Genomic DNA, 27,709 nt, shown 5'->3' with positions numbered 1-27,709 from the left:
GCACAAGCCTTACACGATCCACATCTAAATGTCCCTTTGAGGTTACTATTAAGCCATGTAGTGGAAGAGTCCTGTCTACCCATATGGCTATGTACCACATGATCCTTGACATTCCTACCCCTCCTGAACGTTATAAGGGGAGAATGTCCCACCAGCTTTCCAATATCCGGATCAGCCTCTAGAATCACCCAATAGCATTGGAGGATTTCTCTTACCTCCGAACTAGCTGAGTCAAACGTGCCAATGACTCTGATAATATTGTCATCGCTTTGCTTTGGTCTGGGATTCAATAAATCATCACGGTTACATCCTAGGGCGTTCTGATAAGCCCCTCTTAAAATATGCCTCGGGTATCCTCTATTAATAAATCTGTTTTCCAGTTCACATGCTGATATTTTGAAGTCAGATACAGTGGAGCAGTTTCGTCGTGCCCTCAAGTATTGACCCTTTGGTATTCCCCGTTTTAAATTCATAGGGTGACAACTCTCCCACCTAAGCAAACTATTTGTGGCCGTCTCTTTTCGAAACATGTTGGTATGAATATTGCCACCCGCGGTTTTAGATACCACTATATCCAGAAATGTAATTTTATTCACACTGATCTCTGATGTGAAAAACAGACCTTTATCATTTACATTGAGTATAGCAACAAATTCCTCAAACTCCACCTGGGTCCCTTTCCATAGTATTAAAATGTCATCAATGAATCTTATCCATAGTATGATATGCGATACCCATTGTTCCATTTTATCACAAAAAACACATAACTCTTCCCACCAACCCAGGTATAAGTTCGCATACGAGTGAGGGAGTGGCGATAGGGAGTGGCGATGGGGAGCCCGTGTGCACCCACGTATGCGAACTTATACCTGGGTTGGTGGGAAGAGTTATGTGTTTTTTGTGATAAAATGGAACAATGGGTATCGCATATCATACTATGGATAAGATTCATTGATGACATTTTAATACTATGGAAAGGGACCCAGGTGGAGTTTGAGGAATTTGTTGCTATACTCAATGTAAATGATAAAGGTCTGTTTTTCACATCAGAGATCAGTGTGAATAAAATTACATTTCTGGATATAGTGGTATCTAAAACCGCGGGTGGCAATATTCATACCAACATGTTTCGAAAAGAGACGGCCACAAATAGTTTGCTTAGGTGGGACAGTTGTCACCCTATGAATTTAAAACGGGGAATACCAAAGGTTCAATACTTGAGGGCACGACGAAACTGCTCCACTGTATCTGACTTCAAAATATCAGCACGTGAACTGGAAAACAGATTTATTAATAGAGGATACCCGAGGCATATTTTAAGAGGGGCTTATCAGAACGCCCTAGGATGTAACCGTGATGATTTATTGAATCCCAGACCAAAGCAAAGCGATGACAATATTATCAGAGTCATTGGCACGTTTGACTCAGCTAGTTCGGAGGTAAGAGAAATCCTCCAATGCTATTGGGTGATTCTAGAGGCTGATCCGGATATTGGAAAGCTGGTGGGACATTCTCCCCTTATAACGTTCAGGAGGGGTAGGAATGTCAAGGATCATGTGGTACATAGCCATATGGGTAGACAGGACTCTTCCACTACATGGCTTAATAGTAACCTCAAAGGGACATTTAGATGTGGATCGTGTAAGGCTTGTGCCTCTATTCAATGTGGCACGACTTTCAAGAGTATGAGTACGGGAAGAACTTTTGAGAACAGGACCTATATCAATTGTCGAACAAAGGGCATTGTGTATATGATTACCTGTATATGCGAAAAACAATATATCGGCAAAACCATTAGAGAGTTCAGGAGGAGGATCCGGGATCATATAGGGGATTGCAGAAGGAAGGAGGATACCCCGATATCTCGTCACATATGGGAATTTCATAATGGGGATAGTTCCTCCCTGAGATTCCAAGGCGTTGAATATGTGAGACCCACGATGAGAGGAGGTGATATGAATAAAATTATCCTTCAAAAGGAAGCACAGTGGATTTTTCGACTGCGCACCATTGCTCCCCTAGGCCTGAACGAACAAATTTCTTATGCCTGTTTTCTATGACCCCGCTGTGTCATCCAGAACTCTAACATCTAGAAATCTATGTACCCTTGAATTACAAGTTGGTTTAGCATGTCCCGTTCAGCATATACGGTATGAGGCTAATCTAAGTCCTTATATAGGTATAATATTGAAAGGATACATGATCGATGTCCTATAATCCTTGAGAGTCATGGTAGTGGTCTAATAACTTCTCACTATAGATGTGTACCACTCTGATAGAGTAACGAGTGCACTCTAGAAGGTGTGAGGTATTGATGACAGCACTGAATTATGTGAAGGTCTACATCTAATCCATAGTTACTAGATGTCTTTGGAATTTTAACATCTTTATATCGATGAGGAGCAGCGTTACATGCTTGTAACCTGCCCATGGATATGTATGCGCCCGGCTGGTCGTCATGACAACGAGACGCAACTTTGGTGTCAAACAGACGATCTAGTGCCGTGCACTTGGTGAACTCTGCGTTCTGGCAATGGCGGGGATTTGTGCTGTATGTACGGCACATTGTCCTCTGCACAGGGCATTGCTCCCACTTTGAGTATATCATTCCCCATTTGAGTACTAGATCCGCTTCTCGGATCTCCAGCGTTACGAGGGACGCTAGTCGTCCTACCTATACCCTATTGGCTGCCGAAAATGGGAGGCGTGCCACAGTCCTGACAGGTCCAGAGTGACGTGTCGGATGTGGATTGGTGGCACGCCGGGGGCATGTCAATATGGGGGGAGGGCCCTAGCTGTTTAAAAGACCGGCACCTCGCCGGCTCGTGTGCCACCATTATATCTTGATCGTGCACGAGCCGGGAGGTTCATTAATGCACACAACCATGCGATCCGGCATCTATATCAAAGATTATCGTCTAACACTAATAATCCCTGATGATGTTCCACCAGTAACGGTGGTTCTGAAACGCGTAGAATTAACGATATAGCATTACAACTAACAATCTAACTTTTAGTGAATACTGGTCAGTGATCTGGCAACAGGGGGCTTGCTACCGGACACTGGAGGTCTTGACCCTATTGCTGACCACATCACTAGACGTGGCTTTAAGAGCCGGACTAGCGCAATATAGCGCAAGGTGTAGCGTGGTACGGCGCTATTACTAATCAATCATTAGGATTCAGCTTATATATAATAATAGGAGAGACTGGTCTGTGGGTAGTTAGTATTCTTTGCCTCCTAGGCTAGGTCTCTGCTGCTGACCATATGATTGAGCCTGTTATTTTGGCTTTAAGGGCCCATTTTTAAAGATTTATCTAAATAAACATATTTTAATCGTTCAGCTCAGGCAGTAATATTTACAATTTAACGGAACGAAAACCTAGTTATCAGAGGGATAATATTATATTAGTTTCCAAAATGGGGTCACTTATGGGGGGTTTACACTATTTTGGCATCACAAGACCTCTTCAAACCTGACATGTGTCTAAAATATATTCTCATAAAAAGGAGACCCCCAAAGTTCACTAGGTGCACCTTTGCTTCTGAGGCCGGTGTTTCAGTCCATAAGCACACTAGGGCCACATATGGGATATTTCTAAAAACGGCAGAATCTGGGCAATAAATATTGAGTTGTGTTTCTCTTGTAAAACCTTCTGTGTTACAAAAAAAAATTGATAAAATATTAATTCCTGCAAAAGAAAATGTAATTTGTAAATTTTACCTCTACTGTGCTTTAATTCCTGTGAAAAGTCTAATGGTATGGTCACACGCAGTGACCAAAAACATCTGAAAATACGGAGCTGTTTTCAGGCGAAAACAGCTCCTGATTTTCAGACGTTTTTGTAGCAACTCGCGTTTTTCGCTGCGCATTTTACGGCCGTTTTTGGAGCTGTTTTTCAATGGAGTCAATGAAAAACGCCTCCAAAAACGTCCCAAGAAGTGACATGCACTTCTTTTTCACGGGCGTATTTTGAAAGCGACGCGTAAAATTTAGCCTCGTGGGATAAGAACACCGTAAATCCCATTGCAAGCAATGGGCAGATGCTTATAGGCGTAATGTAGCCATTTTTTCAGGTGTAATTTGAGGCGTAAAACGCCCGAATTACGTCTGAAAACACTGCGTGTGAACATACCCTAAAAGATTAAGAAACTTTCTAAATGCTGTTTTGAATACTTTGAGGGGTGTAGTTCTAAAAATGGGGTGACTTATTGGGGGTTTCTAATATATAAGGCCCTCCAAACCACTTCACAACTGAACTGGCCCCTGAAAATATAGCCTTTTGAAATTTTCATGAAAATTTGAGAAATTGCATCTAAAGTTCTAAGCCTTGTAACGTCCTAGAAAGATAAAAGGATGTTCAAAAAACGATGCCAATCTAAAGTAGACATATGGGGGATCTTAATTAGCAACTATTTTGTGTGGTATAACTATCTGTCTTTCAAGCAGATACATTTAAATTTAGAAAAATGCTAATTTTTCACAATTAAATACTGAATGTATTGAGCAAATTTTGGCAGTAACATAATGTCCAATGTGTCACGAGAAAACAAGCTCAGAATCGCTTGGACAGGTAAAAGCATTCTGAAGTTATTACCACGTGAAGTGAAACATGTCAAATATGAAAAATGAGGCTCCGTCAGGAAGGTTAAAAGTGGCCAAAGAAGAAAGGCATTAAAGGGAAACATTGAAATGTCTTAGAATAGCCTAGTCAAAACCCAGACCTCAGTCAAATTGAGAATCTGTGGCATGACTTGAAGACACTACACAACCCATCTAACTTGAAGGAGTTGAAACAGTTTTTCCTGGAAAAATTTACAAAAATCCCAGAATCCAGATGTGATAAGCTAATAGAGACAAACCCCAAGAGACTTGTATGTGTAATTGCAGCAAAAGGAGGCTCCACCAAGTTTTGACTTTCAGGGCGTGAATACTTCTCTGTTTTTTTTTGTCTGTTGTTTGTGTCGTAGTAAAAAATATTTTGCACCTTCAAAGTGGTATATAACCAACTGTACCCAACTGAGGGCGGAAAGAGATTAACTCAAAGATAGAAAAATATCATGGGTTAGATAAAAGTGAACAAATGGATCGATCAATCATCTGTGACACTTTGAGCAATCTACAATATATAACCAAGCATGACTTGGTGCGTCGATCAATGACAACTGGAAGAACCTACAAACACAGAAAATGATCGACTCAAGCACAAAGGTATAAAGTATAAAAGATAAATATTTTATTAACAATAGACAAAACAGAATAAAAAAGATGAGTCACACAATGAATAGATGGCGTCCATTTGTGCCAGACCAGGAAGCATATATGCAACACGTAATTATACGTAAGGGGCAAAATACAGGCGTATGAGCAGGTTGGAAATCACCAAGGATAACCAAACAACATGAAAACGTGTTCCACAGGGACAAATACCTATGATAATCACAGTAATATATAAAGTGCTAAATAGTGCAGGAAGTATAACATATGACCATGGACTGCTAAGCTGGTAAAAGTCAGTGCAAGCGAAGAGTCCATACGGCCTAACAATATGAAGAGCACAGAAAGAGCACACAAGTCTCCCCAAAAATAAAGTTTAATTCAAGGTTGTAATGCAAAAAAATATATAAAAAAAACACCAAAGGAGGTGAATAGGCAAGACAATGCACAAGCTAAATAGTGTTTACAAAATGATACTTATGAAAATGGCCACTAACTGTGTAACTGTATAATATGTCAATATGATAAAACCAGCACCAGCAATAATACAAAGGTGAACTTAATTATTTGTATTATTTATTTATATAACATGCAATTTACACAGCTTGAATAGATTTTATTTTCTAGAATATCAGAAAACAATTGAATGCAGTCTGTGTATTTCCACACATCTTAATGTTCTAAATTCAATGATATATAAGTGTTATAATGTTTAGCATTGTTTCCATTTTAAAATAAAATGAACAATAACAAACTCTAATATAAATATATAAATAAAATACTAACAGATTAAGATGCAAGTTTTCCCATAGGAACAATGTTCCCATCTCCTTTTAAATTGGAAGGTATATTACTAATAAAAGTAATAACAATAATATCTTAGAAATTAGCTTTTCCAAAATCATCCAAATAAGCCTATTATATAAAACAAAGTGGTATAAATCCCACCTAAGGCAAGTATTAGTCCGACTAATTGCATGGAAAGCATTTCAACACTGTCATTAACATGTTTTCAAGTCTTCAAAAAGCCATTTGATTAAAATGTCAAATTCTGCAATACCATATGCTGAAGTACACAATGTGTGGTCCCAGTAATAGTTTTTCATATGAAATGATGAATCATGGTAAGTTTCGACACAATAAGGGCATGATAAAATGTATTAGATCCAGTGTTAATATAATAATTTTCTTTTCTATTCACCATACTGTAATGCAACTTATTTAAAAATAATTATATTACTCTAAAGTACAGAGAAACAGGCACTCTTTAAGGGTCTGTGTTCCCAGCTGCTGGAAATTGAAGGTGAATGAATAGGCAGTTAACTACCAATTTAACTCAAAAGTACAATGTAAGAATGAAGAATTTTTATTGTGCTGTAGTGTATAGTATTGTGAGAAAGTATTTCCTTCTTTCAAATGTCCCCAAATTTTGCATATTTGTCACACATAATGGTTTCTTTTAAAAAAAAAATAATAATAGCCAAAGAAAACCGAAAAAATAACGCAATTATTTTTCTGAAGTTATTTAAAGAATAAAGTTGTCCAACACCCACAACTTTTGTGAAAATAGTTCTTGCCTCTTGACTGTACCACCTTTAGCTACAATTATTACAACTCTTCCTATGATTTGATATCTGTCTTTCACATAATTGTTGAACCTCACAATATGTTGAGCTGACCATGAGAGTAGCTACAAAGGAGTAGCTACCAAGTCTTGACAATTTCACAATCAAAGACAATTCCAAATGAGTTGAGAGAAATAAATATAAACTATATCCGATCTGATCTGAAAAGGGTTAGGACTCTAGGACGTTATTAAACTCCAGTGTAAAGCATTATTGCTAAACTAAGAGGTTTCAAATGGGTATGACCCTTCCCAGAAGCAGATTCCTATAAAAGGAACCCAAGGATGTAGGGATAACTCAACCAAGAAGTCATAAAACATCCCAGAAGAATATCTAAATAATTATTTTATCCCAATATAATATCAATACTTGTGTCATTATTGGAAACAATAATAATAATAAAAATAATAATAATAACCCACTTGGGATGGACATGTGAGTCAAAAGGGAACTCTATGGATAACGAAGGTCTCACAGTGTAAGACGGATACAGCATGCCCCCCAGTGGAGAGTTATAGGTTATATTACATCATTGTAAATCAAACTTGATGGTGATGGTGAGATGGTGTGGACTCGCTTTTCTGCCTCATAAAATGTGCCATTGCCATTATTAAAGAATCCATGAAGACTACTCTATACTAAATTATTCTTATTAAGAATGACATATCAGCTGTTAGTATTCTGAAGCTCAATTAAAGCATGCTGGATAACACAAAGGCAAGTCTCCATCTAATTGACTGGGAAAAAAACCAGAACTAAAGTTTTGTCTATGGTCTATAGAATTCAAACTTGAACCCAATAGTGATGCTGTGGTAGGACCTGAAATGAGCTGTGGGCTAAAATTCCTCAAAACTGATCTAGAAGACTGATACTACATTTTAGGAACTGATTGATTGCCATTATTGTTACTAAAGTGACCGGTTGATATGAGTTATTAAATAGCCACTAACTTTTCAAACACTTTATGCTAATCTAATAGTATAGCTGATATAGATCAACTTTGTAATTGACTTACTGTTAAAATGTAGTTGTTTTTTTCATGTAAATTCTGTGTGAAGTTACTGCCTCTAGGTGTCTCCCTATCTGTAATCTGATGTCCACCCCCTGTTGTCAAGCAAAATCCATCCTTGGTTACAGAGCAGAATTAATGAACTGTAGGAGGTGGGCGTGTGTTTCTTCACATAATTACTTATACCTAATTAGGCCCAAGTCTCATAACTGTCTGCACATACCAATGCATAAATATAATACCTATCAAAGTATGTATAGACATGCACATAGCCTAAAGCCCACGATGTGTACCATACAAAAATGTTATTCTATTAAGAAGTATAAAAATCAATTGGCCAACAATACTTAAAAAAAGGAGATGCACAATTTAAAACCTTATGGTGGTAGTCAGGGAACCACAATATACACAATAGTAACACAATCTCCCAAATACATATCACAGTCACAAGTAATAACTAAGGTTACCTAGCAGTAACAAAATGTAGACACTCAGCAGGTAAATGTATTAAAGTACCATCCATTGAAATCTAAAGTACAAGGCGGGGCTGCAACCGATAGAGTAGGTACCCACTTTAAAGAGGTCGCCATGAAGTGGCAAGTGGGCTTGTATACAATTTGATCAAAATGTTAACAAAGAACCTCATTGTCACGATGCGGGGTGTGGACCCACTGGGCCGTTCCATGTAGCCGGATGGCAGCTGGCCAAACAGGTATAGTACAGAGTCTATAGTCCAGAAAGGATACCTGCGGCAAAAGGACAGTAGCAAGCCAGGCTCGGCTGGGACCAGGCAGCAGGTAGACGTCAGGCGTGGAGTAGCAGAACACGACAACAGCTTCAGCATGGCACTTGACCAGGACAGCACGGGATACAGGATACAGGAACGGGGAACACTTGGGAACTGGAAGACACTAGGAGACCATTTGCAAGACAAACTTTGGGTAAAGAACAACGCTCAGACAAAGGGGCCTTTTTATAGTCCAGTAGCATTCTGGGCTTGATTGCAGACCTTCTGCAATTATGCGCGCACTGGCCCTTTAAGACCGTGCACGCGCGGGCGCGCGCACCCTCCGGAGACAGTCTCGATATCAGGAAGTGAGTGCCGGCGCCTCACAGGGGGGTGATGCTGCAGGGAACTCACATGTCCTTGGCCGCAGACGTCGAGGGGTAAGTCAGAACGACGGGCCGTGGCCATAGACGTTACACTCATGTTCATGTTTATTCATTTTGCCTAGCCGCGATAGATCAAAGTATATAGTGGATGTGCGGTCCATGTCTAGTTTCTCACAAAGTGACATTATCATATAGTCTATCCCCTTATTTTTTTTGTTTTACTTGGTACCAGCACTCCACACATTTGGCCCAGCTGATTTTAATTTAGGAATGACCTCATAAGTGTTTCTGCTCTTGCTTGTGCTCTCAGTTGTCCACTGGGAGTGCATGGTAAGGTGAGCTTATTCCATCTGTTCATATGTTGTGCTACTGTGGGTTGGTGTCTGTTGCTGTGGTGCTGCACTTGTGGGGGGACGTAGCCCAGAACCAGGAAGGCTTGGCATGGCCTCATGGCATGGGTGCTTTTGGGCCTCTGGGTTGCTCTCTCTGCAGGAGCGTTGCTGCAGTGATGGTGACCGCCATGCGGTGCTGCAACCGATAGAGTATGGACCCACTTTAAAGAGGTCGCCGTGAAGTGGCAAGTGGGCTTGTATACAATTTGATCAAAATGTTAACAAAGAACCTCATGTGCATTTTTATAAATTTTGCCTAGCCGCGATAGATCAAAGTATATAGTGGATGTGCGGTCCATGTCTAGTTTCTCACAAAGTGACATTATCATATAGTCTATCCCCTTAATTTTTTTTGTTTTACTTGGTACCAGCACTCCACACACTTGGTCCAGCTGATTTTAATTTAGGAATGACCTCATAAGTGTTTCTGCTCTTGCTTGTGCTCTCAGTTGTCCACTGGGAGTTCATGGTAAGCTGAGCTTATTCCATCTTTTCATATGTTGTGCTACTGTGGGTGGTGTCTGTTGCTGTGGTGCTGCACTTGTGGCGGGACGTGGCCCAGAGCCAAGGAGGCTTGGAATGGCCTGATGGCATTGGTGTTTTTGGGCCTCCCAATTGCTCTGTCTGCAGGAGCGTTGCTGCAGTCACGGTGACCGCATGCGGTGCTGCAACCAATAGAGTAGGGACCCACTTTAAAGGGGTCGCCGAGAAGTGGCAAGTGGGCTTGCATACAATTTGATCAAAATGTTAACAAAGAACCTCATGTTCATGTTTATAAGTTTTGACTAAACCCCAATAGATCAAAGTAAATAGTGGATGTGCGGTCTATGTCTACTTTCTCACTAAGTGACATAAATAAGTACAACAGACAAGTAGACAGTTACCAACCAGATTGTTGCATATTGTGCCCCACAGACACAGAAGACCACCACCACAGGACCCTGGCGCACATTTCTCCATTAGCTTTTTCAAGCTGATGGCGAAGAAGCTGACGGTGAAACGTGTGTCTCTTCACAGCCTGCCTTTACAAGTCAAATAAGTAGGCTGGCAGGCAGGAGGAGGGAGCAGAGAGAGAGAGTGAGTCAGATACAGACGGGAAAAGACACAGATAGACACTGCAGCAGCTTCCTGGTAACTGTTATATCTCACCCCAGTGCTGGATTCTCAGCTACACTTTGCACTACAGCAGTGTGATGTCCTTCATGTTGCTGTAGCTTCTATATATATGTGATTGATAGAGATAGGGGAGCAGGAGTCTCCTCTTCTCTGTGTGGAGTGTATAGATAACTTAATAGCCATTAGACTCTGCCCACTAGCTCAGGCAAAACTGAAAATTAGAGAGGGAGCCTGCAGAGAGCAAAACTGCTAAAAAAAAATGCACTAACCCCTTCATGACAGCCATGCGGCTATGTATATTCCAACTGCCGATGCCTTGTGCAGTTGTCACATATATAAATGTTGGCAGACTGGAATGGGGTATAATGTGTGCAGTGCTGCTTCAGTGTACTTTCATGTCTGCCGAGCCACACACAGCCGCACTGTAGATAGCTCCACACACAGCGGAGTCCCCGGCCAGACTATTGTCGATGCTCTGGGTGGGGATTCCGCTTCTAGAGTGAGTCCCTGACGTAACTATCCATATATGGACAGTGACGTAAGGGGCTCCCTCTAGGAGTGAATTCTCCAGCCAGTGTTGCCGAAGCTCTGGCTGGGAATTCCGCTCCTAGAGGGAGCTCCTGACGTCACTGTCCATATATGGATAGTTACGTCAGGGACTCACTCTAGAAGCGGAATCCCCACCCAGAGCATCGACAATACTCTGGCCGGGGACTCCGCTACTAGAGGGAGCCTCCGGCGCTATCTACAGGGGAGGCTGGTGCTATCTACAGGGGAGGATGGTGCTATCTACAGGGGGGATGGTGCTATCTAAAGCAAAGATGGTGCTATTTACAGGGGGGGGTGCTATCTACAGGGGGGTGGCACTATCTACATAGGGGTGGCACTACCTACAGGGGGTGTGGTGCTATCTACAGGGGGGTGGTGCTATCTACAGGAGGTGTGGTGTTATCTACATGGGAGTGGCACTATCTACAGGGGGTGTGGCACTATCTACATGGTCACTGCCGCACTTTATAAGCAGTACCTACAGTGGACACTGTGGTGCTATCTACATGGGCACTATATACAGTGGTAACTATGGCACTGTGGGCACTATCTACAGTAGGAACTGTGGAACTTTGTGGGCATTGAGGCACTATCTACAGTGGGCACTATCTGTGTGGGCACTGGCACTCTCTACAGTGGACACTGTGGCACTATTTAAAGGGGCATTGCGGCACTATCTACATGGACACTGTGGTGTCTTCGGGGGGGGGGGGGGGTTAAGACAAAAAACCCTAACAAATCAAATTCATTCATTTTTTTAAACGGCCATGAAAAACGGATGGCAAAATGGTCAGACTGTGGGTCGGGACTCCTTTATAGCTGACCATGAGAGCAGCTACAAAGGAGTCCCGACCCACAGTCTGGCCATTACAAAAAAGTGTTTTTTCTCAATTTTAGTAATTTCCCTGCTCATAATAAAAAAGAAAAGCATTAAATTAATTTAACTAATTTAGAAAATCACATAAGTTTTGTAGAAAACAAAGTAAAGCAAGTTGTGATATTCAAAGCGGTTGCAAAGATTTTATTGTTTAAAGAAGCACAAATTAGAAATGGAAAATTTGAACAGACACATGGGGCATCAATGACCCTTAGTCATGAAAGAGCTAAGCAAGTCATATAAAGTCCATAAACAGTGTTATTCCTCATGTACACACATATGACTGCTTATTCTAAAAAGTCCCCTTAAAAGTTAGGTGCGCTATAAAGAGGATCTGTCACTAGTTTAGTAATGCCCAATCTCCTAGTTAATCTAATAGGTGGTGTCACATTGATAATGCCAGTGAAAATTGTGTCCCAAAAAGTTTATTATTTTAAAAATAATTAACTTTTTCTAAATATGAAAATTAGTCTAAACTGTCAGCACCAGCAATTCTACTGAGATGGAGCTACCTCACAGCCTCTGATGCTGTCCTATCAGCATGAAGCTGCTTCACAAAAGTGTAAGAGACAGAGGCTGGAGGGAAAGGGGATCACTTAAAACAGCCATATGGCTCTGGCAGATTCTAATCTTTTATCAGGACCAGGATCGCAGTTCAAGCTGTGAAACAACCAGAGGTATCACAGTTGAATACACAGTTGGGAATGTATACTATATGATCACGCTGTGTTGCTGGGCTGGGAAGAGGAGAACTGTATGACTCTGATTGGACAGCGTCATACAGAAAACATTACACCACCCAGAGTGAAAAGAAGGAGTCACCTCCCATTTCGCAAATATAGCCAAATTAGCCTATTTAGAAAAATGCTCATAACTTTGCAAATAATAAAGGTTTTTGATTAAAAATAAAAGTACACTGTAGGTATCAGCATCATAGCGTCTATTGAATTAGTAAGTACATAGGTTAACTCACCCCCCGGTGGCCACAGCCATGGATCTGTGAGCACTGGCTCCAATCCGCTGTGTCCCGTAGGGTGCGTGTGCACACTTGTGCCCGGCATTAAAGGGCCAGTGCGCACACAAAAGGAATCATCATCATCAACTGCCCATGATTCCCTGGACTATAAAAAGGGCCCTGCCCTTCTGATCCTTGCCTGAGCGTTGTTAGTATGTCAGTCTTGCAAATGATCCCTTAGTGTTATCCTGTTCCCCTTGGTACCTGTGTCCTGTTACCTGTATCCTATATCCCGTGCTGTATTCTTGTTCCTGAGCCTGTTAGTGCTGGAGTCATGTCCCACTGCACCAGCTGACATCTGGCACATCCAGTGTCATCTGCCACGTCCAGTGTGATCCGCCACGTCTGGCGTAATCTGCTGCATCCACTTTCATCCATGCCAAAGCCTTGGCCACTGTCTGGACTATTCAGGTACCCTAGTGTGGGACTTTGTATTGCTGGGGTGCTCTGTTTGGCCAGCTGCCTCACCGCTACGGCGGTGCAGCCTAGTGGGTCCACATTCCCACAGACTGTGACAATAGGGCATCAATAAACTATTGACAGATCCTCTGTAAGTTCAAGTATATATGTATACATGCAAGTACAGTCCCTGGACAATTACTGGCTATATTCAGAAAACCGCAAAATTATACAGAATAGAAAAAAAAAGTTTAAATATCACAAAATTACTAAAGTGTATCATGGCTTTACTTTTAAAAGTTTAGAGCCTCTAGGAAATTAAAGTAATCATCTTAAAATTCTTCAATTCTAGTTGTTTCCTCAATCTTTAAAGGGGTATGCCCATCTTGCACATTTATGGCATAGACCTCTGGGAGTTGCTTATTCGTCTCTTTTTGTAACTCCCATAGACTTCATTAGAGAAGGTTGCATTGCAAGTGTGGTCACCTCTCCATTGAATGCAATGGAGAAAACAACAATGCAGAATTACTAAACAGGGTAACGGGACCCCCGTTCTCCTAATAGGTGAGGGTACCAGATGTGAAATTCGGTCCTATTATGTACACATGGCATATAAGATATTAACACCCCTTTATGTAGTACAGATGTAGCAATCTTTAACTTGACCCGTAACGCATTAAATCCACAGTGGTTAGAAACGTTAACTTGACTATTTCAATTGCTTTTCCATGGATTTTGTTGTTTGATATCACGCTGCAACAAGTTATCAGTCAAGTTAAACTTTTCTACATTTGTATAATAAAGGGGTAATTTGGTTTCATATTGTTGTATGATGATTTTCTAATATACTTTCTGTATCATTTTATCATGTTTTCCAAGAATTGTTTGCTATCATTGTATGAGATTCTTCATTGTGTACTTCCAGGCACGATCGTGTAAGGCTCGCACAAGTGTATGGTTTGTTACACTTACGGGTCAGCTATCAGCGCTGTGTCTTGTAACTGGTCGAGCACCTGTTTGATGATCACATGACCAGGGCAGATTTTTATCCTCTGATAGTAAACAAGGAACATTCTCATTTAATAATTACAAGCAGAGATCTTGAACATTATGAGGAAATAAATACATAAATGAATATTAGACTATTGCATAACTTTCCAAATAAAATTAACTTTTCTTTCTTGCTGAAATCTTCATTGCAAACTATGAATTACTACATGCATATCAGGTTCAACTCATTTTATTGATGATTAATTGTTTGAATTACCCAGTATCCAATACTTGATTTATAGTACAAATACTGTATATAAGTGTTATTGGCTGAAGACAATAAGAATAAGAATTATTATTATTAATTCCAATAGTAGTCATTATAATCAAATGAGAAATGTTATATTTATATTATACTGCTTTAAAACATATAAGAAACATTTTCCACAGAATTGGAATAAAAAAAGTAATATTTAACACATTTTGTAGCTTCAGGATATTTTCGATAAATGAGTCATTAAAATCATAAGCACATTTTACTGTCTCATTTAGTATAATTCTACTTTAATGTCCTACAAGAAAAGTCAATATCTCCTAGCAGGAAAAAGAAAAGGTTCAGTTTTACATAATAAAACAAACTAAGACTTTCAAACCCACCCTATTGAGTAAGCGGGTCAATTCCCATGACGATGCTCCCTTCCTATATTTCAGCTACTGGCTTTATGAAGACGCCCCTGAGGTCCCTTCTAATAAGTTATCTTTCCTGATAAGATAAATGCTTCTGGTGTGATGGTCTCTGTTTGTAATGGGATCATTGCACATCTATTATATTATAATAATCCTGTGTTTGTGATAAGTGAGATAAATGACAGATAAGGAAAGAGGAATATTCTATATTATTATTTGTCAGGTACCGAAACAGATATTTTTTCTTAAATGAGACTATGTACCTAGTGAGTTTATTTCCCTTAAAGTTATTGATAGCATGACTTCTAGAGCACACTTCATCAGCTTCTGCTAACACTGACTCCAAATCAAATAAAGAAGGCTATTATATTAGCTAAAACACATTTCCTACATTCCCGGTTGGTTATGACCCATTGCATATAGAATATGTTTAAAAAATATATATATATATATATATTTTTTTATAATATACATCTGTGCATTATAAACCACCTTGACATATTGTGACATATTTGTTGGTTTACTGAAAATTTAGCAATCTACATTATATATTATTAGAATACATAGTATATATATATATATATATATATATATATATATATATATATATATATATATATATCATGTGGGCCAATAAGTGCATAAAAATATATATATTTATCTGCTACAAATTTTTTGCTGAATTTTTATTTATGTGGTTTTGCTATTCTAGTCCAAATGACAAGACAAATGGTATTCTCTGAATATCTAGCAATCACGCATTTCATTGTTTTCAGTTGAAATGCGTAGACAGTCTGGCAATGCAGAGCATTTGTCTTTATCTGTAGAACACCTGACAAGAGGTATGATTACTTCTGTAAGGGTATCAAAATAAAGAAAAAATGTCCTGTCCACAGACTGGGTTATTTATTATAGCTTGAAATGCTGACCGTGGATAGGAAGCAAAAAATTGTTTAGACTGTATGAGAAAATATATATATATATTTTTCAGATATGGTAAACACTAGTCCTACCTGCACAATCCGGCTTTCTTCAGCAGTAAGAAGTGCTGGAATGTTGCCAATTATCCAAGACTCAGTCAGCGGCTCCCATCCTAAGTCCTTTGCTTCCATATAAATCATGCCGCACCTAAAAAATAAAATAGAGATTGAGACATTTTATTTAACCCCTTAAAAAATTGTATAGTTTGGGCCTTAAGGATGCAGATTTTTTATTTTTATCTTTTTCATCGCCACATTTCAAAAGTCATAACTTTTTTATTTTTTGTTGACATAGACGTATCGGGCCATGGCAGGATGAGTTGTATTATTTAATGGCCCCATTTTAGGGTACATAAATGTACTGAACAGCTTTTATTATTATTTTTTAGGGGGGAATGGAAAAGAACAGCAATACCGCCAATGTTTTTAGGACTTGTTTTACGTTCTACATACCGTATACATGTTACCTTTAATCTGTGGGTTGGTAAAATTACAATAATGCCAGATTTCTATCTATTTATTATTTTTTTTATTTCATTTGCACAATAAAAGCACTTTTTTTGAGGGCTATAACTTATTATTTTTCCATCGACAAAGCTTTATAAAATTATAACGTGGTAATTTTCTAGTAATAAAATATTTTCTAATGGAAATTCTGTTTTTATTTCTTTGTAAACGTTAATTAATTTTTTAAGATTTTTTTTAGTGTCTGTGACTTAAACGTGCGATTCTTTGATCACTTACATAATATACTGCACTACTTATTTGGTGTAGTGTATTATGCCTTTCAGCGTTATTGTAAAGGATCTGCCAGGCACAACTTCTGTGCATACGCCCATGGGTAATCAGTCTGCACCTGGTTCTATGTCTCTGAGACTGACTCCATCTTCCACCACTCAGGATGGCAGGCTTAGGAGTGGGAGAGCCTATCGCAGCCTGGCCAGACGGAGCTAGCTCCCGCCCTCTGTCTATTTATACCTGCCTTTCCTGTTCCTCCTTTGCTTGTGATTCTTCTCGTGTGGTTTCCTGGCCTTGCTGCAGCTCCTAGATATTTGACCTTTCTTCATACTGACCCCGGCTTACTGACTACTTTCCTGCTCTGCGTTTGGTACCGCGTACATTCCTGGTTTGACTCGGCTCGTTCACCTCTCTTGTTGCTCACGGTGTTGCCGTGGGCAACTGCCCCATTTCCCTTGCTTGTGTCCCCTTGTCTGTTTGTCTGTCGTGCACCTACTGAGCGTAGGGACCGTCGCCCAGTTGTACCCCGTCGCCTAGGGCGGGTCGTTGCAAGTAGGCAGGGACTGAGTGGTGAGTAGATTAGGGCTCACTGTCTGTTTCCCTACCCCCCTGTCATTACAGTTATACTGACAGGCTGCCATGGCAACCCATTGGCACAACACAATCGTGTTACTGGGGTGCCGTTGGGGTTACAGATCCCTCTGTAAAACCTCTTAGGTACCAGGATCATTAGCTATTAACCGCAGCATCTAAGGAGTCGGAGATATCTCTTATCTCGGGCATTGCAGCAAGGAGTCAGCTGTATGATTCAGCTCAGGGGTCAGAAAATTTCCGTACTTTAGCTGTTGTAACACTACAACTCCAATCATGCCCTGACAGTCAAAGGCTTTATTATTTAATTCAAAAACTGACAGGGCATGCTGGGAGTTGTATTTTCACAACAGCAGGAATTCTAAAGGTTGCTGACCCCTAATTCAGCTGATACCCGCTGCGATGACGTGGGCACTGCTTCTGAGCCCATGCCATTCCCATGCCGTACATTCATAGAGAAGTACATTTTGCCAGCGTTGTAAATTCATGGCACAGTGCAGGAAGATGTTAAAGGGAGACTAAACTTCAGTCCATCTAATCTTGCTTTACTGTGCATTTGAATGTTATCTATTGGTGCCTTGTAGTAGCCAATTTGGGCCAAGGAGAGGCGGACTACTGTGTTTCTCTTTTACTAGATATTAAAATAGAAATACCAAGAACAGTCATTATCTATAACATTTGTAACATTGAGTTATGTATCTTTATCTATAAATTGTGAACTTACCTTTAAAAAGAAGTGAGTCAATTATATCTTTATCTTGATCAATACATTTGTAGATCATTTTGTAGGTCAAACTGCTATAGCATGTTTAAAAAGACATTTTTACCATTGATATTATCTTCTCTATATTATTAGCCCTCTTCTCTCTGTCTTTACTGTCTGTCCTCCCTGCTGATATAATGACCAGGCATCATCTAGCTACTCTCTGTCTGCATCATAGGTGGCTCCACTCTGCTGCACAGAATTACTAAGGCCCCATGCTGACGACCTTAAAAATCTTCCGTAATTGCGGACAGTAATACGGTTTGCAATTACGGACCCGTCCGGTTCTATTGGCCGCGGACACCTTTCCGTACCACTACGGATAGGTGTCCGCGCTGTAGAACCGTGACGGGAATTATGGAGCATGCCCTACTTTTAGTTTTTTTGCGGGAGTTCCTCCCATACTTTGTACAACTGCACAAGAATACAACAACTTACAGAAGGAGATTTGAGTCGAAATTGCACAACACTATTCTACAATATATTTTATATAAGCAAATTTGCCAAAATAAATGTTAGTTCTAATTTGATCGAATTGAGCGTCCGATTAGATTCAGTCCGAATAAATTTGTCACGGATTCCAATTACCCCGATTTGCTCTGAAAATGATCAAATTATTGCTAAGGTGTACCTCCAATTACATTCCACCCAAATCAATTTTTATATTGACCAATAGAGCATGAGAAAAGCAATTCAATGATACCTAAATTGTCTTGATTATTTTTTCCTGTCCCGAGTTCTAGCCGCTGATCTTCCCTTTGCACTACATGTGAAATCATCAGAAGCTCTCTCATCAAATAGGTGTGCACTTCTTGGTGTGATGTGTATTATAGGAACGCAGTTCCCTTAATTCTCTTGCTGTCAAGCTTGTCTTCTCGTGAACACGCTCGGCAGGACAACCAATCAGCACTCTTTTTTCAGTGTTGCTATACAGACGTCATCTGCAGAGCAACACTGAGGAAATTCACGGTGCTGAAAGCAGGTCATAGCTGGTTCAGGATCCAGTGGTAAGTATAGTACATAACAATATACTGATACTATCAATGAAAAGTATGATAAGTAGCCACTTCATCAACAATGTTACTGAGCAATATCACAGATAATAAATAGATATTGTAGGCTTTGAAGAGTGTAGACAGCGTTCCCTTGCCATCTTACCCGTTACTCATGCATTACGAACCCCAAAAGTTTAAACTTTTGGGAAATTCAGACTGAATTCCATTTGTGTAGAATCGATTCACTCATCTCTAGTTATTACATTGCAGAAAATAAGTTAAGCAAATAGAGATAGGCTTTACTAAGTCAAGCCTGGCCATAAATATGCAAATTAAAGCAACTGTCCGGTGTGACAGTCACTTAATACATGATATATAAATTGTTTTTATTTAGTCCTCACATTTTTTTCCCTAAGATTGCCCTAGTGGCTTTTAGCTACTACCACAATCCCAGCAGCAGTCATGGCTATGTATATAATAGACCTTAGTCTAGGTGAATGGAGGGGTAGGACACAGCTGGCGATGTCACTCACCAACATCTGGCTACCCATTCCATTCCCAATCAGGGAGCCAGAAGAAGATCCGTCAGCCAGTGTTACTACACTCCACAGGGGCCACATAACGACTGTCAATTTAAGTTTTTTTTAATATATAATTTATACTATGCTATTTTGTTTTTATTAAAAAGTGGAGCTATTTTTTAAATATACAATGCAAGTAAATTCCTATGGCATTATAAAAAAGTTAAGAAAGTGACAAAACTTACACTTATTTGTAGAATTTTTTCCTTTAATCACAGGACCTTGCTAACACCACCTTAATAATGCAGCACATAGGTTTAGTATATATTTGCTTGCTCTAAAAGGCCAATGAGGAGAAGTGAAAAATAGCAACAATTCCTAAAGTAAAAATGCACTTTTCTAAACACGCTGAATAAATTTTTAGAGCGGGCAAAAGTGATATTTTTTTAATTTCCTTGAATTTAATTTGTAAATAGATGTTTTTTAGTCTAAAGCACTGAATAGTAATGTAAAAATGCTGTATACGCTACAGTAACTCTAAACCATTTGTAATGTTGCCTCATTGAATGATATAACAAAAGGGAAATGAGAAAAATAACTTTTTTTGTTTCCCATCTGTTTTTTTTTTTTTTTTAAAGAACTAGGTTGGCGTTTTGCTAGATATACAACTGAAAACAAAAACATGAGCACATTAAAATGTCCATTGGAGCAAGTCAATTGATTCAACAAGATGAAGGTTTGCTAATTATAGGATTACTGATCTCATCACATTGTAAGACAGGAAGACAATTTTAATACAGAAAATCAATAAGTTTAGCAAAGCTTATATTAGATGATTTATTGTTTATTGAAAAATTTCAGCTGTAATGTGGATTATAATTGTGGATAGTCTTTAGTCTGTTTCAAAATAACAAACAAAAACAATTTATGGCCTTTCATAAAAATATATAAAGTGAATATATTTTCCTCAATGCCTGTTTATTTTATTAAAATGTAAATTATAATAAACAAATAATAATTATATAACTATGGAACCTCTAAATGACACTGGATCGATACAATTATGCAACCCTATATAATTGTATGCATTAGTTGTCAGTTTAAATCAGACGTACCAAAAAAAGAAAACAAACAAAGCAAATAAAAAACCAAAACAAAAATATGTATAGTAAAAAAAATTAGTATGGTTTTAAGATAGCTGATATCATACTGCAATGGTTTGCTGTGTGTCACTGATATGTATGAAGCTTAATAAGGTATTGAAGAAGATGTATTTAGCTGCATACAGTTCGGACCCTCTAGTGGTGGCTATGGGCCTTCTTGATTTTTTAACACTTAAGGTCCTGGGTGGCAAAAGGAATCAGAGCTCTGTAGCAAACAAACAGAGTATTGACCGCTGATTTAGTATTATAAAATGCATTATAGTCTTAACCTATGAAAAGGGTATTCCCATATTAAGAAGTGGCAATTTGCTAGGATAAGTCATAACTTCATTATAAATGGTGTCAGAACTTTAAGACCCTGCTGATCCAATGAAGGGGCAGAAAACCTTTCGGCAGTTTCACTCCATTGGACAGGTTAAATTAACCCTCTGTGAATGGAAATGCAAAACAGATCGATTCACTTGGAGTGCTGCTGTGAAGGTAAATCTAGTGAGAAGGCCATTTCATTATGAGGATTTTGTGGTCCCAGCAGTCAGGCCCCACATATCCGTGAAGCATATTCAAGTGATGTCATCACATACTGTAGGAAAACTCCTAATAGCAAAAATATTTACAGTACATAAAAGAAAGGTACAGTACGCCCTATGATGACGTTCTCCTACATTTATCAGCTACATTTCTGAACAAAGTGATGAAACATAGCACAGTAAATCCATTAATGTGGTACATGTGGTACATGCACATGAGAGCTATACAGAATTTTCTTACCTACTTACGGTTGCAGGAGATGCTTGTTCAAGATCTAGCACCTCAAAAATCATGTTCTGCTGTGGACTCATTTGAATTATTTCTCCACTCATCAGGCAGAGCTAAAAGATTAGAAATATAATAAAATCAATACAAATATAGGTGATAGTCAATATGGCGAATCGTATATAAGGGGATGGGGTAATGTCAAGATAAAGGTAACAACTTAGAGAAGAGGAGAGGAGCAAAGAGCAACTGATGAAGCAAAACAGAATCAAACAGAAGTTGACTCTATCAGCATAAAGAGAACTTTTTGGAAATAGTAGCTCTCTCTCTGGATACTTGCTAAAAAATAAAAAAAACATTATTTCCCCCAATATATACACTAAAACACTGGTATTCTAAAGAACTGGATTAATATAGATCACCAGCAAAAACATTGAATTACCAAATATGGAAGCCAAACTAATGGATCTCCAGGTATGAAAATATTAAATTAAAGAGGCTCTGTCACCACATTATAAGTGGCCAACATTGTACATGATGTGGTTTGCGCTGTAATGTAGATTACAGCAGTGTTTTTTATTTAGAAAAACTATCATTTTTGACAGTTATGACCTATATTAACTTTATGCTAATGAGTTTCTCAATGGACAACTGGGCGTGTTTTACTATATGGCCAGGTGGGCGTTGTACAGGAGTGTATGACACTGACCAATCAGTGACCAATCAGAGCCATACACTTCTCTCCATTCATTTACTCTGCACATAGCGATATAGCTATATCGCTATGTTCAGCCACATACACAAACACTAACATTTCTGCAGTGTCATGACAATGAATATACATTACCTCCAGCCAGGACGGGATGTGTATTCAGAATCCTGACCACTTCTCTGCACTTCTCGGCGATTTACAGCACAGCAGGCGTAGTCTCGCGAGATCTCGCTGTGCTGTGCTGTAGTCTCACACAGATGCTATAGAAGTGGTCAGGATTCTGAATACACATCCCGTCCTGGCTGGAGGTAATGTATATTCATTGTTATGACACTGCAGTAATGTTAGTGTTTGTGTATGTGGCTGAACATAGCGATATAGCTATATCGCTATGTGCTGTATAAATTAATGGAGAGAAGTGTATGACGCTGATTGGTCACTGATTGGTCAGCGTTATACACTTCTCTCCACAACTCCCACTTGGTCATATAGTAATACACGCCCAGTTGTCCATTGAGAAACTCATTAGCATAAAGTTAATAAAGGTCATAACTCTGTCAAAAATGACCGTGTTCCTAAATAAAAAACACTGCTGTAATCTACATTACAGCGCCAATCACATCATGTACAATATAGGCCACTTATAATGTGGTGACAGAGCCTCTTTAAGGGTATGTTCACACGGCCAAATTTCAGACGTATACGAGGCGTATTTTGCCTCGTTTTACGTCTGGAAATACGTCTCAAATACGTCGTCAAACATCTGCCCATTACTTTCTATGGGTATAACGCTGTATTGTCCACACGACGCGTAATTTTACGCGTCATACGGCAATTACGACGCGTAAAATTGTGACTCGTAAAAAGAAGTGCAGGACACTTCTTTGGACATTTTTGGAGCTGTTTTCTCATAGACTCCAATGAAAACAGCTCCAAAAACGGACGTAAAAAACGCCGCGAAAACGGCGTGAAAACGCAGCGAAAAATGCGAGTTGGTCAAAAAACGTCTGAAAAGCAGGGTCTGTTTTCCCTTGAAAACAGCTCTGGATTTTCAGACGTTTTTGTTGACTACGTGTGAACATACCCTAAATCACTGAACTACCAAGCACGGACACTAAATAATTTGGTAGCTAAGAAAAGGACACTGACCAACTTAGTTAAAAGGGACTAGACAGTGCACCGTACCTAGGGTCACCAGGAACTTTATTACAGTGAAAAATGGTAATGATTGCAATGGTAAACCCTGATTTGAAGAAACCCCTAGTATGGACTTCTATGTATAGAAAACAGGGGATTTCTTTATAATAGTAAGAAAAAAAATCCTAGCATGAAAGCAATAAGAGCTTTCAGAACAAATACCAGGATACCAGGATTGATATAAACAATGTAATGTCATATGTATACCTTTTTGTTATCATCTAAAACAGTATTCATATTTTCTACCCACACGGCATCCACTGGCCCATCAAATATGCACCATTTCCTGCATTTCGTGTTGCATGTAGCATGACTCCGGAACACGCTAGCCAAAACACCTAGAGAAACAGAAATATTGTTTAATACTTTCCTGTATATGTTATATTTATATTGAGGTTAAACAAATAAATTGAATATTGTCCGATTTAAGATTCTCTTTTATGTTAATAATACATAGACATCATTAACATCCTGTGCTTGGATCTTTGTTTTTTTATATGTGTATATGTGAATATGTCTGTAGTTATTAATTTACATATTTTAAAGCATGCCTGTCATTCCCTTTTAACCTGCATGCAGGCTCCCTTTAAATGTTAAAAAATGACTTCACTCATCGAATAATCCATCTAGCGTAGGAGGGGTCATGTTATAGTCTCTCTCTGCCTCAGGGCTCATTCAGACGAATGTGAATAACGTCCGCGTGCTGCGCAGGGAAATCACGCGCAGAACACAAACCCATTGATTTCAATGGAACCGTTCACACATGCAGGAGTTTTCACGCAGTGTGTGTCCGTTGCGTAAAACTCACTGCATGTCCTATATTGGTGCGTTTTCACGCACCAACGCGCCCATTGAAGTCAATGAGTGCATGAAAACCACGCAACGCACACAAATGCACATCTGTGTGCAATGCGTGATTTGCGCATCAATTCAATAAAAAATAATAATAAATAAAAAAGATGTGCTTTGCGAGTGCGTGAATAATGCATGTGCCTCGGAAAGCACACTGATGCATAACGGACCAGATTCACCCGTGTTTTTCCACGCACGTGAATCTGATACGCTCGTCTGAATGTAGCCTCAGCCTGTGTGTGAGTATCATGTTGTGAGAGGAAAGAGGAAGCAGCACAGGGAAGGCAGTCCAGCTCTGACATCACACCAGAAAAATTCCTCCCACTCAGCAAAGTTATAGAGGAAAAAATGTATGTGCATTTGCAGAAATTATGGAAAGGGTAAAAAAAGAACCAAAATATACTAGTTACATATAGCATTTAATGGAAATAGTGGAGACCATCTATAAGGAGCATATTTCATTCTGAAGGACCTGTCCTGCCTTACACGGATGACCCAATGTAGGGGCGTAGATATAGGGAGTGCAGAGGTAGCAGTCGCACACGGCCCTGGAGCATGAGGGGCTCCTAAAGCCCCTCAGCCACATAAGAAGACACCAGTATGATTAATGATATATGGTAGGTGATATAGATTTTGCATTGGGGTCAAGAAGCTTCAAGTTACACCTCTGATCCATTGATTTGAATGGGCACTGTGTAATACTTAATTTTCTCTGTGAGGGCGCTGCAGGGAAAACAACCACTTACTGCCAGGCTTCTTCACAGATTACAGTTGTTCGTTGAAGATTTTTTTATTTTTAATGGACCCTTGCAATAAGTAGAGATTGTCTAAGGTAGACTACCCCTATAAGGACAGATCCTGATTTTGTAAAATAACTCTATTTTCTTTTTTAGTTAATTTTACTGTGTAATGTAGGATCTCCCTTTTCTGCCTGAAAATTAACAAGCTACATTTGACGGATCAGATCTATTAGAATGTCTCTATTTAGTACTTTGTGTACAAAATGGTGTCCAGCTATGCATGGGCCGTAGGTCGGATTGGTACACAAAAACCTTAATACCTTTTGAATTATTACTCATTAACACAATGGAGGACAATGGGGTGTCAGTACTTTGTGTGGTGCACGTAAAGGTACTGGGCGTAACTAATAGGCTGATAGCGAGCATGGTGTACTACACGTAATCGTGTCACTGTCACCTTGTAGAAATATGATCTGTGTGCATTTGTAATACTAAGGTCAGATGCTGAATAGCAATTCTATTCATCTGAATGGAACTTGCAGAGATTCATGCGCCTGCTGCAGAAACAGTTTCCATTCACGTCCCACATATACAATTGTGGCTTCTCTGTATCCTGCTGGGAACTGTTCTTTTAATCTACCCTTGTAACTGTAAAGGGGATTTACACTGGCAGATTATCGGGCAGACAAGCGTTCATAGAACGCTCATTGCCGATAATTTCCCTGTGTAAACAGGGGAACGATCAGCAGATAAACGAGAAAACGCTCGATCATCTGCTGGTCATAAAATTTAAAGAAAGTAAAATATTATCTTTGTCGGCAGCGCAACTCCCTGTGTAAACAGGGAGACGCGCTGCCGACATGATAATATTGGATGGGGTCGAGCGATCGGAATAACGACCGATTGTCCCTATCCATAGCTCTGTGTGACAAGAGCAAACGAGAGCCGATCAATGATGACTCAATCGGCGCTCGCTGCATCGGCCGAATATCGGCCGGTGTAAAAGGCCCTTTAGTATGGACTTTTTCAGTGATATGTTGTACATTTGACCCCTTTTTAAGTGATTTATCATATACACATTAATATACAAAGCAAATAATAGGTACTCGAATGTAAGTGCCCACACAGATAGTGGTAGTGTACCGTGATTTTGTAATGCGGCTTTTGGCCGTGCAGCTTGTACAGATGCTCACAACAGTGTGAGCAAAAACTGAATTGCAAAATCGAGATGATTCTAGGAAGCATCACAATTTTTCTATAGTGCAGAGTAAATCTGAACTGAATAATAATAAATCAAAACATCACTAATGGAAATGAAAATACATCATCAAGTCGCTAGATTTTATATTTACACACTATATAGCTAATCTTAAATAAAGGTGAGCTTCACATTTGAATTGAACAGCCATTTGAAATGCAATGTGACATTCTGGCCTCATAGACTATGTAATTATTTTTGACAGTAGAATTACAAAATCTCTGGAACAGAAATGTGCTCTTTTATTGCATCACTCTGGCCTGAAGCCTTGGAGTTTATCACAGGAGCAAGATATGCATTGCCTCTCTATGATAAGGGTTATCAGTTCCCTGCAAATATAAACAGATATGTCGCAGCCTGGCATCTGCCAGACACTCATGAATAGTGCAACAATTTACATTTAATTCTCTTTGTTTGTATTCTCCTATGCATGCATATCAAAGAATAGATTGAGCAATTACTATTTGATATTTTGTATCATTCATAGTTAAAAACAATGCATGTAATGGCTGCTTTGTTTTAAAGACGTACAGACCCACATCACTGCGCACATAAATAGAGAGGGAATGTGATGAATCTTTTTGTGTGTGTTTACACTCCATGAAATGGAGATATGGCTTGACAGGTAAAAATAAAGTGGAGCTGTCTTTCACAAAACCATAATAGTGTCTCACATACATCACAATTACTGTAGTTGCCTAATTGACTGTTAACCATGCAAAGTAAAATATATAATTAGCATTTTTTTCTACCCTCAAAAGTAACAAAGTCAACATCCATCTTCATTTTTTTTAGTGTCTAGAAATGTTCTACAGTTTAGTTTTTTGTATAATTCTACTTTAGTTTCAAGAAACTAAAGTTCATTCAATAAACAGAAAAGCACAGTGATAAAAGGCCTTAATGCAAACAGAAGCATAGCTATTGGGGGTGCAGAGGTAGTAGTCGCACCTGGGCCAAGTGTCTGCGGGGGCCTAAAGAGGCTCTGACCACACTATAAGTGCCCTATCTCCTACATAATGTGATCGGCGCTGTAATGTAGATAACAGTGGTTTTCATTTTGAAAAACAATCATTTTTGAGAAAGTTATGAGCAATTTTAGATTTATGCTAATTCGTTTCTTAATAGACAACTGGGCGTGTTTTTACCTTTTCACCAAGTGGGCCTTGTAAAGAGAAGTGTATGACGCTGACCAATCAGTGACCAATCAGCGTCATACACTTCTCTCTATTCATCAAGAGGTAGAAAAAAGATATCCAGGGAACCCAGAATATTGTGGCTAGAGTGCCGCACGGTGCTGTCCTAGTAATTAAACAAAAAAAAATATTAAACCAAAAAACCATCAAGGACATAACAAGCACTCATCTGGGTAAAGGAATTCAAATATGAATATATGATAAATAAATTTATTTATAAATATTTTAGTATATAAAAAATAGTTTTATTTGTAGAAAAAAG

The 27,709-nt window shown here is 39.2% G+C and overlaps 1 protein-coding gene across 1 annotated transcript in view; it reads right to left on the bottom strand.

Annotated features, from left to right (window-relative positions):
• LOC142750387 (dynein axonemal heavy chain 3-like) overlaps window positions 1–27,709 on the bottom strand; it is a 1,255,980-nt gene that overhangs the window by 617,340 nt on the left and 610,931 nt on the right. The window contains exons 35-37 of the mRNA XM_075859390.1: window positions 23,612–23,742; window positions 21,511–21,611; window positions 16,005–16,119 (exon numbers count right to left, since the gene is read on the bottom strand). Of these exons, the coding sequence (XP_075715505.1) occupies window positions 16,005–16,119; window positions 21,511–21,611; window positions 23,612–23,742 (347 nt within the window). The remainder of the gene's footprint in view (window positions 1–16,004; window positions 16,120–21,510; window positions 21,612–23,611; window positions 23,743–27,709) is intronic.

This window comes from Rhinoderma darwinii, chromosome 3 (assembly GCF_050947455.1).
Source record: "Rhinoderma darwinii isolate aRhiDar2 chromosome 3, aRhiDar2.hap1, whole genome shotgun sequence".
Lineage (NCBI taxonomy): Eukaryota > Metazoa > Chordata > Amphibia > Anura > Rhinodermatidae > Rhinoderma > Rhinoderma darwinii.
Note: the sequence above shows the minus strand (reverse complement) of the source record. Positions and strands in the feature narration are given on the sequence as shown.